Genomic DNA, 14,495 nt, shown 5'->3' on the forward strand with positions numbered 1-14,495 from the left:
CGAAGTTAGTGCTGACATGCAAAAATTACGGAACTTGATACCAATATGCACGTTCTGCCCCAATTGTGGCACTTGTGTGCAATTTACTCTCTGCAAGGTGATCATGGCCCCCCAGCTCGAGGCCATACCTATGTCGCTGGCCTTCACGATCAGTTCCCATCCGTGCCACAGGAGTTCAAGCTGAAGACAAACACCGTCTGCTCCTGGAGGGTCACTGTCCGACTGTTGGACGGCAGGGTCACCCTCGATCAGGGTTGGGCCACCTTTGCTGCCGTCCATCAGATCAAGATAACCTTCATGGTGACCTTCAAGCTGCTGACTCCCGACATGCTGAAGGTCATCATCTTCAATGACGATGCAATTGAAATGGTGACCAGGTGCAGGAGGTACGACAACGCCTTCACCGTGAATGCATAGGACATGCCATCGTATGCTCCAGCTACTTTAGTTTAATATCGAACTGCTTAGTACTATGTTTGAACTGATTTGCTTATGTGCGGCACAATATTTATGCTTACTACTATGTTCTGTTGTGTGTCTTTTTCCTGACGCCGTTGTGTGCTGGTAACCTCACCACAGCGCCGAAGAGTTATCAGACAACAATGGTTGCATGCAACCAAACAGTGTGCTTGTGTGTGAGTTCAGACAATGTGGACAACCAAACACTGTGCGCCTAGCTATCACCTAATACATGAGAAGTAAATGCGGGCAACCAAACAAACAAATTACAGATGATGGTTTAGAGGGTGCATTTGCTCAACCAACCTCATGTGAGCCAGGCTTGAGCCGGGCCGGCTGCCATGGCCTGCCAAAGACGCCCTATTTCAGTCGTGGAAGTGGGAGTGGGTGAAACAACACTGTTCTAACAAGGGCGCCTCGCCCATTCTCACTGTCCTCATGCCCGCGGGTAGGGCTACGCTTGGTTTCTTCTCCCTCGCCGCTCTTTCTCGATCCAAAACTCCAAGGCCCTTCTCCCCTCCCCTCCCCACCCTCCAAAACCCTACCGCATCCTCCTCCACTGACGCCATGGCATCGCCTCGCTCTCATGATCGATCCGACGGTAAGCGCCTGTCCCCACAGCCCATCCCTAGCCCTAACCCTAACCCTAACCCCTAACCCCAGCCCAAATCCTAACTCTGGCCCCTCCCGCCACAGTCCGTGACCCGGTGTTGGACATGGCTTTCAATGCGGCCTCCGCTGACAACCTCTCCCTCTTCAAGGGTACGCTGCCCCCTCCCCCGTCCCGGATTCTGACCCTGTCCCAGTTTTGTTGCTCGAGTGCTAACATTTTGGAGGCCCAATCCGTTGCAGCGCTGGTCATGATGCTGGACATGGGCAGGGGCTGCCCCAAGGAGGCGATTGAGGAGTTGAGGGTGGAAGATGATGAGACGTTTGAAGGTTTCAGTGCGCTGCACATCGTGGTTAGTACAGGGAGTCTGGAGGTGTGCAGGTACCTCGTCGAGGAGCTGCTGATAGATGTGGATCTGGTCGACAAGGAAGGTCCATCTATCTCCAAAACCCTAATCTATTGGTTTAGGACCCTGCGCACACGTTCAGTGTAGATTTTGTCAATTTGTATGAAGTGCTATTTTACGTGCGCTTGATCTGTAGGTTAGGTGTCACGATATCTGGCTGTTTTGTGCTTTCTCTGGGTTTGGCATAGAGGTGCATTATGATAATCCAGCTTTTGCCATGGCTCCAAGCTCAGCACAACACAGTCCAGCAACCATAAACAGAGCCTAAGATTATCTACGGCAGTATGAACCAATGTATCATAAGCACCAATATTTATCTCGCAAAATAAAATTATGATTTATCATATTCTGTTGTGCTAACTCATGATCATGCAGCTTTATATGAGATAAGTCGGTCTTTTTAAGAGAAGAAATAAGTCTGGCTTAATTATGATACCGAATGTGAATACCCTACATAAGCACCGTTTATATAAATAATTAAATAAGCTACTCTTTGAGGGCAAATTAATCTTTATTTTAGGATAGTTTGGTTGTATAGTTATTGCACATATGTATGCACTCCAACTCTGAGGATGCATTTGATTCTTCTATTCGCGTAGTCTAATGTGTTAGGAAACTTCTGTGGCGGTATGCTTTTGGAGATAAGCCATGCTTCGATACAAAAAAGATCTCATTTCTTGCTATGCCGAGAAGTGCTTTGATATAATTTCATTTTTGTGTGTTTGTCTGCTTTATAGGTAGAACACCTCTGTTCTGTGCAACATACCACAATGGGGGTACTGCCGAGTATCTTCTTGATCATGGTACTAATCCAGACAAAGCCAATAACGATGGGTTTTCCCTGTTACATTTTGCCGCTGAATTAGGTCCACCTCCATAAACACATATCTCTGTTCTGCATCTCTGCATTGCAAATTGTTTTGTGTTATCCTATTCAGAGCTATTTACCTTTGTTTCATATAGTAATTTACTAATATTGTTCTGTGCTAATAGATTGTCTTCAAACCCGATGGTTAAGTTCTTGTAATGTGTCTCTTTGTTCGGAAGTACATGTTGTTTTAGACTCATTAGGCTGTTTGAGAATGCGCGGCATATTAGGTTTCCAAGTAGATGTTTGGTGGTATTTGCTGATATACTCTTAGCTGTACTAAATAATAATCTTGCTCACGCTTTTAGTCAAAGTCATCGATATATTTATGTTTAGCCATTAGAGCAAGTTCTACCGTGTGCATTCTGACGCCCCAATTTGACCGTACACTAATCATAAACGCAAATGTGTACGATCAAGATCGAGGACTCACGGGAAGATATCACAACACAACTCTAGACACAAATTAAAATAGAACAAGCTTTATATTACAAGCCAGGGGCCTCGAAGGCTCGAATACATAAGCTCAAAAACACAAGAGTCAGCGAAAGCAATAATAACTGAGTACAGACATAAGTTAAACAAGATTGCCTTAAGAAGGCTAGCACAAAAGTAGTAACGATCGAAAAGGCAAGGCCTCCTGCCTGGGACCTCCTAACTACTCCTCGAAGCCGAACTCCATGTAGAATCATCCTCGGGATCTCTAGCTCCTGGACTCCAGCATCTGGTTGCGACAACCAGGTATAGAAAGGGGAAAAGAGGGAGAAAAGCAACCGTGAGTACTCATCCAAAGTACTCGCAAGCAAGGAGCTACACTACATATGCATGGGTATATGTGTAAAGGGCCATATCGGTGGACTGAACTGCAGAATGCCAGAATAAGGGGGGATAGCTAATCCTGCCGAAGACTACGCTTCTGGCCACCTCCATCTTGCAGCATGTAGAAGAGAGTAGATGGTAAGTTCACCAAGTAGCATCGCATAGCATAATCCTACCCGGCGATCCCCTCCTCGTCGCCCTGTTAGAGAGCGATCACCGGGTTGTATCTGGCACTTGGAAGGGTGTGTTTTTATTAAGTATCCAGTTCTAGTTGTCATAATGTTAAGGTACAACTCCGGGTCGTCCTTTTACCGAGGGACACGACTATTCGAATAGATAAACTTCCCTGTAGGGGTGCACCACATAACTCAACACGCTCGATCCCATTTGGCCGGACACACTTTCCTGGGTCATGCCCGGCCTCGATCAACACGTCGCAGCCCCACCTAGGCACAACAGAGAGATCAGCACGCCGGTCTAAATCCTATGGCGCAGGGGTCTGGGCCCATCACCCATTGCACACCTGCACGTTGCGAGGGCGGCCGGAAGCAGACCTAGCCTAGCAGGCGTTCCAGTCCAATCCGGCGCGCGCCGCTCCGTCGCTGACGTCACAAAGGCTTCGGCTGATACCATGACGTCGAGTGCCCATAACTGTTCCTGCATAGTTGGTTAGTGCGTATAGACCAAATGGCCAGACTCAGATCAAATACCAAGAACTCGTTAAGCGTGTTATTTTTAAGTATCCGCGGACGCCGACCAGGGCCAGGCCCACCTCTCTCCTAGGTGGTCTCAACCTGCCCTGTCGCTCCGCCACAAAGTAACAGTCGGGGGCCGTCAGGAACCCAGGCCCACCTCTACCGGGATGGAGCCACCTGTCCTTTCAGCCCCCTCATCAGAATCACTTGCGGGTACTCAACGAGCTGACCCGACTTTAGTCACCACATGTGTCATGTATATAAAGTATATAGTATATACCCGTGATCACCTCCCTAGTGATCACGGCCCGATAGTATAGCATGGCAGACGGACAAGAGTGTAGGGCCACTGATGGAACACTAGCATCCTATACTAAGCAGTAGGATAGCAGGTAAGGGTAACAAATGTAGCAACAATGACAGGCTATGCAGCAGAATAGGATTAACCGAAAGCAGTAACATGCTACACTCTTCTAATGCAAGCAGTATAGAGAAGAATAGGCGATATCTGGTGATCAAGGGGGGGCTTGCCTGGTTGCTCTGGCAAGGAGGGGTCGTTGTCGACGTAGTCAATCATAGGGGCAGCATCGGTCTCGGGGTCTACCGGAGAGAAGAGGGGGAAGAAAGAGTAAATATAAAGCAAACATAGCATCACAAAGCATAACGTGGTAATACGACGTGTCGGGGGTGACCTAACGTATGTCTACACGAATAGGTGAAGGGGGAAATTCAACCGGGAATGTTTTCCCGGTTCCGGACCTGTGCCAGACAGATGACCGAAGGGGGAAAGTTCCATGTTCAGCATGCTAGAGGCATCTGACAAATGAACGGACCGCGTATTCGGATTCGTTGGATTTTTCTGAGCAACTTTCATATAGAAAACATTTTAATCCGTGTTACGGATTAAAAGATATGATTTTCAAAAGAATTTATTAATTTCTGGAATTTAATTAATTATTTAATTTAATTTAAAACTGGATTTATGACATCAGCATGATGTCATGCTGACGTCAGCAGTCAACAGGGGTTGACCGGTCAACCTGACCAGTGGGTCCCACTGGTCAGTGACACATTTTAATTAAACATATTAATTAACCTAATCAGGATTAATTAGGGGTGGGCCTCACTGTCATTGACTACTTGATTAGCTAATTAGGTTAATTAGGTAACTAATGTTTAATTAGTTTAATTAGTTGTTTAGTTTAATTAATCAAAATTAATTAAGTTAATTAATTAATTATTTTTATTATTATTATTTATTTATATATATTTTTTAATTCTTTTTTTTACATTCTAGGAAGTGGGCCCCCTAGTCAGTGGCCCGAGGGGCTTGCGGGTGCTGGTTACGGGCGTAGCCGCAGCCCGCCCGTTAGCGATGCGAGGCCAGGGGTCGTCGGCTGTGGGGCCGGGAGGGCATGCGCCGTAGGATGGCTGGAGCACTGCGGCAGCGCCGTCGCAAGGAACAGGTGCGGGCGTCGCCATGGCGGCGAGCGCCAGCAGCAGGAGGCCGAGACTCTGGGGAGGCGCGCCGGGAGGGGGGTGGGCGACGGGTGCTAGAGGCGGGCGCCAGGCGGGCCTTGGCCGACGCGAGCGGCCGGGGTCGGGCAACGGTGCGCGGAGGCGGGGCGTGTGCGCATCGGCGCGGTCGGGGCGTGGCGACCGCGGGACGCGACGCGGGAAGCACGGCGTCGGGCGCTCGGGCGGCGTTCGATAGGGGGAGGGGAAGAGGAGGCCGCGGGCCTCACTGTACGGTGTAGGGACAACGGCAGTGGGGCTCGGGGAGGGGGTCGGAGATGACGGCGATGGGGAGGCAATCCGGCGAGGGGGTCCGGGCGGCGCGGTGACGGCGACCACAACGGGGCGGCGTCGAGGCGCGATGGCGACCGGTGGGGAGGGGGGCGAGGAGGCGATTCGGCGACGGTGACGGGGCGGCGTTCACCGGGGTTGGCGTAGGGGCGGGAGGGCGTCGCGGCGAGGGCGGGCTCCGGCGTAGTGGCCGCAGGGCTCGGCGGCGGCGTTCGTGCCCCGATCCAGATCGGATCGGGTGGGGAGAGGGAGATGGCGAACGAGTGGGGGAGAGTGGGGGTGTCGGTTAGGGTTTGTGGGAGTGGGGGGGAGTAGCGGGCACGGTTGGGCCGGCCTGGCGGCCCTGTAGCCTGCTGGGCCGAGGCCCAGCTGGGGGGTGTTAAGCAGGGGGCAGCGGGCCGGGCGGTTGGCCCAGCGGGGTTTCCCCTTTTTTTGTTTTTGTTTATTTTCCTTTTTCATTTATTTATTCTTTTCTGTTTTATTTTAGTTTTAGTAAAAATTATCACTAACACCTAAATTGGTACTTTTAAATAAACTACTGCCACATTAATTCTTATCCCAACTAAAATAGTTTAATATTTTATAAAATTCAAAAGGCATTTATTTTATTATTTAACCTACAATTTTAATTATTTTGAACACTTAATCACTTTATTAAATTTAGGTTTCTTCACCGCTATTACCCAGGATTTATTTAACACACTTACAACATTTTAGTTTTCACTTTTGAAAACTTTAACTGTTTGACTTGATCTTAAATTTGAATTTGGATCGGTTCTAAACTAGCACGAGATTAGCAACAGTAATCGTGGTGATGTGGCATCGTTACCAGAGGGTTATTGTAGCTTGATTACCCGGGCGTCACATGCGTGCATGTATTGCATAAAACCAGGGCTCTTTGTGTAGCATAATTACTAATATTTTAAACACTTTAACATGGATATAGTGGCTTAGCTGCTGTGCATGTGCAATATCCTAAAATGTCACCTAATTGGGAAATCAATATATACTGTCGTGCAATGGCGCCTAAAGAATTACGAGTGCCAGACGTAACTATGCAATTCCAAATATCTGATACTTCTCCCTGGAATATTCAGGGAAGCTATGAAGTCGTTGAAGACGTCTCGGAGCACGAAAGCCAAGTGACTATTTGGGTGTTGCAGGGAAATCAGTTGAAGGCGGTGTTGCAGGGAAATCAGTTGAAGGCTTGAAACGGCTCAGGAGTTTCTTCATTTGCGCAAAGACTGATTTCCTTTGTATATAGTAGGAAGTAAAGCGGCGTGTCTGATGGGAGTACGTATTACCGTTCAATCGACTGAGATCTAGACACACCCTTTCTTTCTCTTGCTGCTCTTGATCTTCCCCACCCCTCCTCCTGTTCCGGTTCATGCACTTGTACTAGGGCATTGCAGTGACGAAATTACCGGCTGTTTCTGAACTTGCAAGATTTTCGCCTGCAGATTCTGCTGAATGCTGATCAGCTGAAACTGTAGATATGCACAAAAGCAAATCTGGAAGTAATACGTAGGAGCTGGACGCTGTTGTATTCTCGTATGTACCCAACAATACCGATGCTGCTGCCAAATTCACGGGAAATGAAACAGCCCCCTGTCACGACTCACGAGCGAGCCACGCCTCCGACGATGACAAGTCCAGCCAACAACGGTTCTTCCCCTCTGATAGAAAACACTTAATCTATAGTCTAATAATAATGGCACTCATTATCTCTACTACTTATAAAGAACATAAGGTTCACATTTCACCTTTCTTCCCACATCACTTCGTCCAACCTTCCACGTATATGATAATTAATCATCTTAATTTATTTACTTTTTGAACCAATTTCATTTTAATTTACTTACCAAACTTCTAATCAAAACATAAGGTAATCCACAGTCAGAATTTGATAAACATTTATTTACACAATCGCATTATTATTGACAGGTGAATCATAATCTAACGTACTAGAATATTTATACCCTGTTGCAACGCACGAGCATTGTTCTAGTTATTAAAAAAAAAACTTAGACGTGAAACAAGATATAAACATGTGCATTTGTTATTAAATTCATGCACCAGCCAGTTGCTCCAAAAGTCTAAACTATAGAAGAGGGCCGAACATTATACTCCAACATTTATAAGTGGCATGGAAAACACCGGCTAGTTAGGCTGCTATCAAATCAAATCAAATCGAGGTCCTGGTCTTTCTACAGCCATGACTGAGACATGCCTCTACAGCCATAGATGTTTCTTTTTCGCCTAACCCTTGAAAAAGAATGAACTGAACCCGGCTAAACAGCATGCAGTTTCCAGCATCAGATAGATTCTTCTTGTTCACAGTCACAGACCATCCTCCCTTTCCCGGGTTTTTTGGCGGCAGAATCATCAAGCCTTCAGAAAACTCGGATCATGCTGCAGCCTTACAAGCATTTACAGGGTTTGCCATGAACACTTACAGCCAGCTTATCTATACACATGATCTAGCGTGAAGTCTATGTACCTGCTTCATCCGGACTGTACTCGCTATTTAGCTCGACACAAACTATCTACAATACTGTCAAACCTGCAACGCAGCAGACTGCATTATTTGATCTACTAGGGTTGACTCAAGTCACTCAGCTATGGTAACACACAGTTACAGTCACCGCAGAAGCAACTGGGATAGATGAAGGGCGTGTGGATCAGCAAGCGGTTCACAAGAGATGCCGGATGCAGCAGCAAGGCTCCAACTTGGCAACTGGAAATCTTATTTGCGAAGGTGTATCCGCGGTAGTGCCAGGCTAGCAAGTAGTTGTCCTCAGCAGCGCAGATTTTGCAGAAACCTCTATTGGTCTCCAGATTATGCTCTCAAGTTTGCTGCATAAGTTCTTGTAGAACTGCCATGAGTACAGCATAAAGTTAGCACACTCTGAGGACAGATAAGATGGCAGAGTGGAAAAATAGCTAATATATCAAATTTTCAGTTTTTCCGAACTTCTCTACGATATCAAGAAGCTCTAACTCATAGCGATGGTTTTGGTTTTGGACAAACTTAAAGCCTAGCACTTTTCTTTTTCTTTAAGCACACATGCATAATGTGCTTAAAGATCAATTACTGATGAGCAGCCAACTTCTCGTAGCATGGAATTTACAAGCGGCTTATGTTTGTCGTGGCAAATTTATGTTTGGTGAGTAAAAACATCAAGTTTAGTGTATTTTACAACTAAAGACATTTTTCCTAACTATGACAGCTATAAAGTTAGCACAAGAACTGCCATGAGTACAGCATAAAGTTAGAACAAAGTCTTATGTTCCAACCACAATAGTCCCCCAAAAATTTCAATAGGATGCATGATGTGATGTGAAAAGAACAGACCCTGTGGTATTCCAGAGAGTCACCAGCAACCTTTCGAACATCCACCATAAATAGAGCGGGAGCGACTTCAAATATCTGAAAATAATGCACTCAAAATCATGAGAATATATGTGAAACGTTGTCTGTGAACAAATTACAAGCTGAAGCGCTTGATAAATCACCTCTAGAACAACAGCGAATGGGCTCATTTTGTTTGATGATACTCCTTCAAGACGTAACTACAGTCCAGTTAACAATATGTGTCAATACATTATCAAGATTAACAAAAGATAAATAATTTTCCTAGAGTTGTTCATTGAAGCAGTTTTCCCACAATTACCTTGTAATTCTGGGAATGCACCTTGAGACCCATGGAATCAGCGACAACTTCAATTGTAGCTGCTATAGTCTTCGCTGGTTTCCTTGAGACGAAGCGAGTTTGGCGTTTCACATACTCCTGTAAACAGAAAAATCCATCATTGCGGCTTCTACAGCTACATGAGTTGATGAATAGTTTATGCCACAAAAGATGGAAAAAGAGATGATACAAAATAATATGCCACTTATCCATGAGCATTGCAGTTATGCATAATTGCACATAGCAAACACTAAAGGAAGATAATAGAGAAATCCAAACAAAACTGAGAAGCACAAAAATGATTTGTCCAGATAAATATAAAACAAAGACAAATTAAGGCATGTGGAACAAAATGTGAGAACATAAATCACTAAAAAAAAGGTGTAGTTTATTTCTGCTATGTGAACAACTGCCAGTAGAGTTCGTTCTGAATATATGGTTGAAGTGTTCAAATACTTTGACAGTAAACAGACGCGACATAAAGACTACGGAAATTAGTATGAAATGTGGGACCAACAAGTGCTTAAATCTACATAGACCATGCAGTTCTCAAACAACTGATAATACCAAGGCCAATGGAAAACACAGGCCGGGTTAAGCCTTCTTCCTTAAAGTAAGTATAAAACAGTAGTACTGAATACTGACAATGCTCTTTCTGTTTCAACTCTCGAGCCTAACATCATAAAAGTTGGGGGACCATTATAAGATACCACCTGAGACCAAATGGCATGGGAAAGTGCTGCTACAAACATTAGTGGAAAAAAGCTGAACAGATCGAATCTCTATATAATCTTTACCCAGCGAAGGATTGAACTTTATTGTGCTAATCATATTGCAAGTAAACATTCAACCATGCTGACTAAAGAAACTAACGAAATTACCTGTTGTCTATCAAATAATGATGAAAGATTTAAACCTTGAGATAGGGTAATCATCTCAAAGGCATTCATCATAAGAGGACCACCATCATTACGAGTCACTTGCTCAGATACATACTTGTCCTGAAGCAAGAAATATTAAAATTTAACGAAGGACTCTGAACGAGAAAAATAAATATACGACACATCACTATGCACCAAAACAATACTTTACGCACAAACCTCGATATTATCAAAAGCAGCCTGTACATCATCCAGACTGACGTTTTCATCCTCACCATGTCTAACACCTACATAATTCTTGCTAAACCATGTGTCTGACTTCATTTCTTTAATAGTCATACGCTGCAAAATAGTGTGAAAGCCTAAGAAACCATAGGCAGCAATTTACAAATCTAGATAGATGAAATACTCCATGCTGTCTGAACTAGATTTATAGGTTAGGTTCTAGTTAACAAGTTTCTCACATTGCTATGTATATGAGATTTACTTAACATATGATAACACTGATATGAAAAATGGAGATAGTGAGACTAACATAACTAATTGATGACCACAACTCTGGCAGCTTCAACTCAAACGATAACTTTGTCGTAACTGCTAAATGTTGCTAAATGATGCAATGACACAAACTCATGCCTGTACTTACAGTTTTTGGAGTTGGATCAAGTATTCTCTGGATCAATGATTTGGCTCCTTGAGAGAACCAATCTGGGCATGAAAAGTGAGCTGCAGTTATCTTCAAATTTGACAAACAAACATGTTAGCTCGGAAATATGAGCAAAATCATCGTGTATCTATTAAATGTCAACAACTTGGGGAGAATGAGATCCATGAGGACCATCACACTGGTAAAGAAGCCAGTACCTTGTCATACAAGGTTGGGAGATCATTTTCTTCAAAGGGAAGGTACCCAGCCATTAAAACATAAAGGATAACACCACATGACCAAACATCTGCTGCAGATCCATCATAGCCACCGTCGCTAAGCACCTAAACAGTGATCCAAGTTTAAGTCCAGAACATATATGTACTTAAAGCTCTAATTCCATATGCACAAATGGTCCAAGATACCGACACTGACATCTCCATAGACTACTTTAGAGTTTAGATAATTATACAATAATTAGTTATAGTATGAACATGGTAAACACGATGCATAATGGCCATAAGTTAACTGCTGAAATACAGCTGAAAGTGAGGATTTGATCACAAAAAATAACTACCAGACAAACTGACTGCAAGATAGGCAGAAGTGCAAATGATAGATACAAAAATGACAGATGATGTTTCTTACAGTCTGATAGGCATCTAGTAATCTTAAATGATTTATATTAAAACATAAAAAAGAAGGACATGGATCATATGCCTGTACAAAATTTACAGGAAAAGGGAGGACATTCAGTAGAACGGAATTCAAAAGTTTCTTTTTTGAAAGATCCAGCTGCTGCTGCTGGCTTTGATTGATTTAGAAGGAAAACGGAATTCAAAAGTCAATTCGTGTATAGGCTGTTTAGTTTTTGAAAGAAAAAGAACATTGCATACCTCAGGAGCAACATAATTCGGTGTGCCACATGTCGTGTGAAGAAAGCCCTGGGACCCTCCAAAAATAGTAACTCTCAATCAGCACACTGAAGTATAAGTATGGATTGTTAGAAAAGAGATCCCTAAACTCACGTTTTGCGACAGCGAGCTAAGTCCAAAATCAGAAACTTTTAAGTTCCCACGTGAATCAAGAAGCAGGTTTTCAGGCTACAGAACCAGATTCAAATTGTCAAGCATCAGAAAATGCAATTAGTCAATAACAGAACAACAAGTGACACATGCACCTCTTATCCAGAACAGACCTTCAGATCTCTATGATAGACACCTTTACTATGGCAATAGTTAATGGCATCAATAAGCTGCTGGAAGTACTTCCTAGCCTCATTTTCACGAAGCTTCCCTTGGCGGGCCTACAGATATTTGATATTGACAAAGGTCAATATTTGGATAAAAGACACAATAGTAATCAAGAAATACGTCTACACCCAGCACATAAACTGCAGAGATCCTGAAACATTTATATTATATTGATCCTATAACATTACTGTTTGGCAATGAATTTATCTCAACTCTCCAATAAATTGCATAGAACCTCTGCATTTTCACTTCTGTATTGTACAAGCATCTTCCACATACACAAATACATATGCAGGAAAGTTTCCTTCTATTGGCTATTGGGAGCATATAAGGGCTTTATCCAGCATTTAAGTTAACTCTTACTAAGCAGCAAGTTTCTGATATATGTGGCAGCATCAGGATCAACATATGTTTTGCCTCGGTTCAAGCAGGGCCGCAGATCTTCATAACACTAAGAACATAAACCTAAATGAATTGTGTGTACATGGTTTGCAATAAAGCTGAAGTTGGTCAACTAGTAATCACAAAATATGATCACCATATAAATCTGTTAAAAGTACACTATGAATAATTAAGTATGATGTAATTTTTATTATTTCTGGTGTTCATTGTACTTCCATGGTTGAAGATGAATAGATAGGAAGTTTTCTCGCAAAAAAAAGGTACTCAACATGTAGACCACAGGTTTCGTACTATTTTATCGAACAGCTCGCCTCCGGTGATAAGCTCCATGATTATGTATATCTTTGTCTGTCCAGCTAGAACCTACAAAATGGTCAAAATGCTAGTAATGAAAAACTAAACTGGTAAGACGGAAAGATAAAATAAGTAACAGAATAATTTTAGTAAGGTAAATTTGTACATAGGAAATACTAGAAAGCAGACATTTGTAATACCTCGTTTAGCCTGATGATGTTGGGGTGTCTTACAATCTTCATTATTGATATCTCCTTTTTGATCTGTAAAGAAGCATGAGACGTAAGCTCACATTGAAATGAAGATGTAAACTTTCCTGAAGACTGTTTCTTCGGAGAGAAATTTGAAGTGGTCCTTGTTAGCTACTCCTATTTATTAATCTGATGACAGCTACTGCGCACAACTTGTTCGTACTACTCTGTGATACGTGCTGTTCTGCTTCTGCGGGCATATTCCACCCGCACCGGAACTCCCGACCTTTTTTCCTCGCCCAAAAGCGCACGGAATATACAACGAATCATTCAAATTGATACTGAAGGCTACCGACGAACAACAGCGAGGCTACTAAATTGCTTCCTTGGATCAAAGCTGAGACGGGGAGGGGGAAGGGGGAGCAGGAGGAGTCTGATTTGGATACCTGTTGCAGCATCCGGTTGTTGAGGATGGTGGCCTTGTCGAGCACCTTCATGGCGACGGGGGCGCCCGTGTCGGCGTCGACCGCGAACTTCACCTTGGCGAACGACCCCTGCCCGATGGTCCGCCCCACCTCGTACCGCCCAACAAGCTTCTTCCTCGCCGCGCCCGCCATTTGCTTGGAGCCCCTCAAAGCTCCCGGCCTCGCGCCACGCTGCCGGACTCGGCCCCCCTCCGCCGTCGGCCGGGTTTGGAGAGCGTGCGCGGTCCGCTACGCTGAGCTGGCCGTGCGTGCGAGGGAGTGAGTGTGATTCGGGTCCGGTGGTGCGCGCGCGCCGCAACCGCGATGCGATGGTTATGGGAGGACGCGAGCGCGGGGATGGATAAAACGACGGAGTGCCGCCGTCCGTGGTTCAGCTTTTTACCTGTCAGGGAAACTCCTTTTTAAAGCAATTTATTTGGAAATCGTTTCAAATCAACCGGCTGAAGATACGCGCAGCGTCAACCGCCTTGCTAGCCAACCACGTGTCCCCTGCGTCGGCCATGGTCCCTGGACTTCCGCACTGCCTTTTTTTTCCGATATAGGATTAATCCATCACGCACTCTTCTTCAGTTGCTGCTGCTTTTACATCAGGAGTATATAGTGCGGCTGCAGAACCGCCGTTGCCAGCCTTGTCGTTGCTGAGCAGGAAGCTCGGCTAGGCACCTACAACTCCATATGCACACGGTCGACGGCCTGCTGCCCCTACAGTATTCCTATCTTTGCTGTGCTAGATGTCCATGTCTAGAACAGGGTTCTCCAAGGCATCGAGCTTTGTAATAACGTGAAGTTGCCAATTTATATTTTTATAAATGTTGCAATGTGCATCTAGATCTGCACATCGGTGTTGTGATGGTCACCGCCGTGCTGCAATGGGCCTTCGATGCCGCAGGCCGGTGTTCGTCCACCATGCATCGCCGCTGTGCTGCAATGGGCCTTCGGTGCCGCAGGCCGGTGTTGTCCACCATGTGTCGCCGCCATGCTGCAATGG

General features: G+C 44.7%; 1 protein-coding gene across 1 annotated transcript; it reads right to left on the reverse strand.

The window, feature by feature from the left end:
- Positions 1 to 7,784: 7,784 nt before the first annotated feature.
- Positions 7,785 to 13,880, reverse strand: LOC109752716 (CBL-interacting protein kinase 24). Its single transcript, XM_020311615.4, has 14 exons — positions 13,469 to 13,880; positions 13,032 to 13,094; positions 12,829 to 12,900; positions 12,081 to 12,188; positions 11,911 to 11,985; positions 11,779 to 11,826; positions 11,101 to 11,226; positions 10,883 to 10,972; positions 10,456 to 10,578; positions 10,237 to 10,356; positions 9,338 to 9,454; positions 9,180 to 9,236; positions 9,019 to 9,093; positions 7,785 to 8,539 (listed from the first exon to the last, which is right to left on the reverse strand). The coding sequence occupies exons 1-14, from the start codon at positions 13,637 to 13,639 to the stop codon at positions 8,444 to 8,446; spliced, it is 1,341 nt and encodes a 446-aa protein (XP_020167204.1). The 5' UTR covers positions 13,640 to 13,880; the 3' UTR covers positions 7,785 to 8,443.
- Between the last annotated feature and the right edge of the window lie 615 nt (positions 13,881 to 14,495).

This window comes from Aegilops tauschii, chromosome 7 (assembly GCF_002575655.3).
Source record: "Aegilops tauschii subsp. strangulata cultivar AL8/78 chromosome 7, Aet v6.0, whole genome shotgun sequence".
Classification (NCBI taxonomy): Eukaryota; Viridiplantae; Streptophyta; class Magnoliopsida; order Poales; family Poaceae; genus Aegilops; species Aegilops tauschii.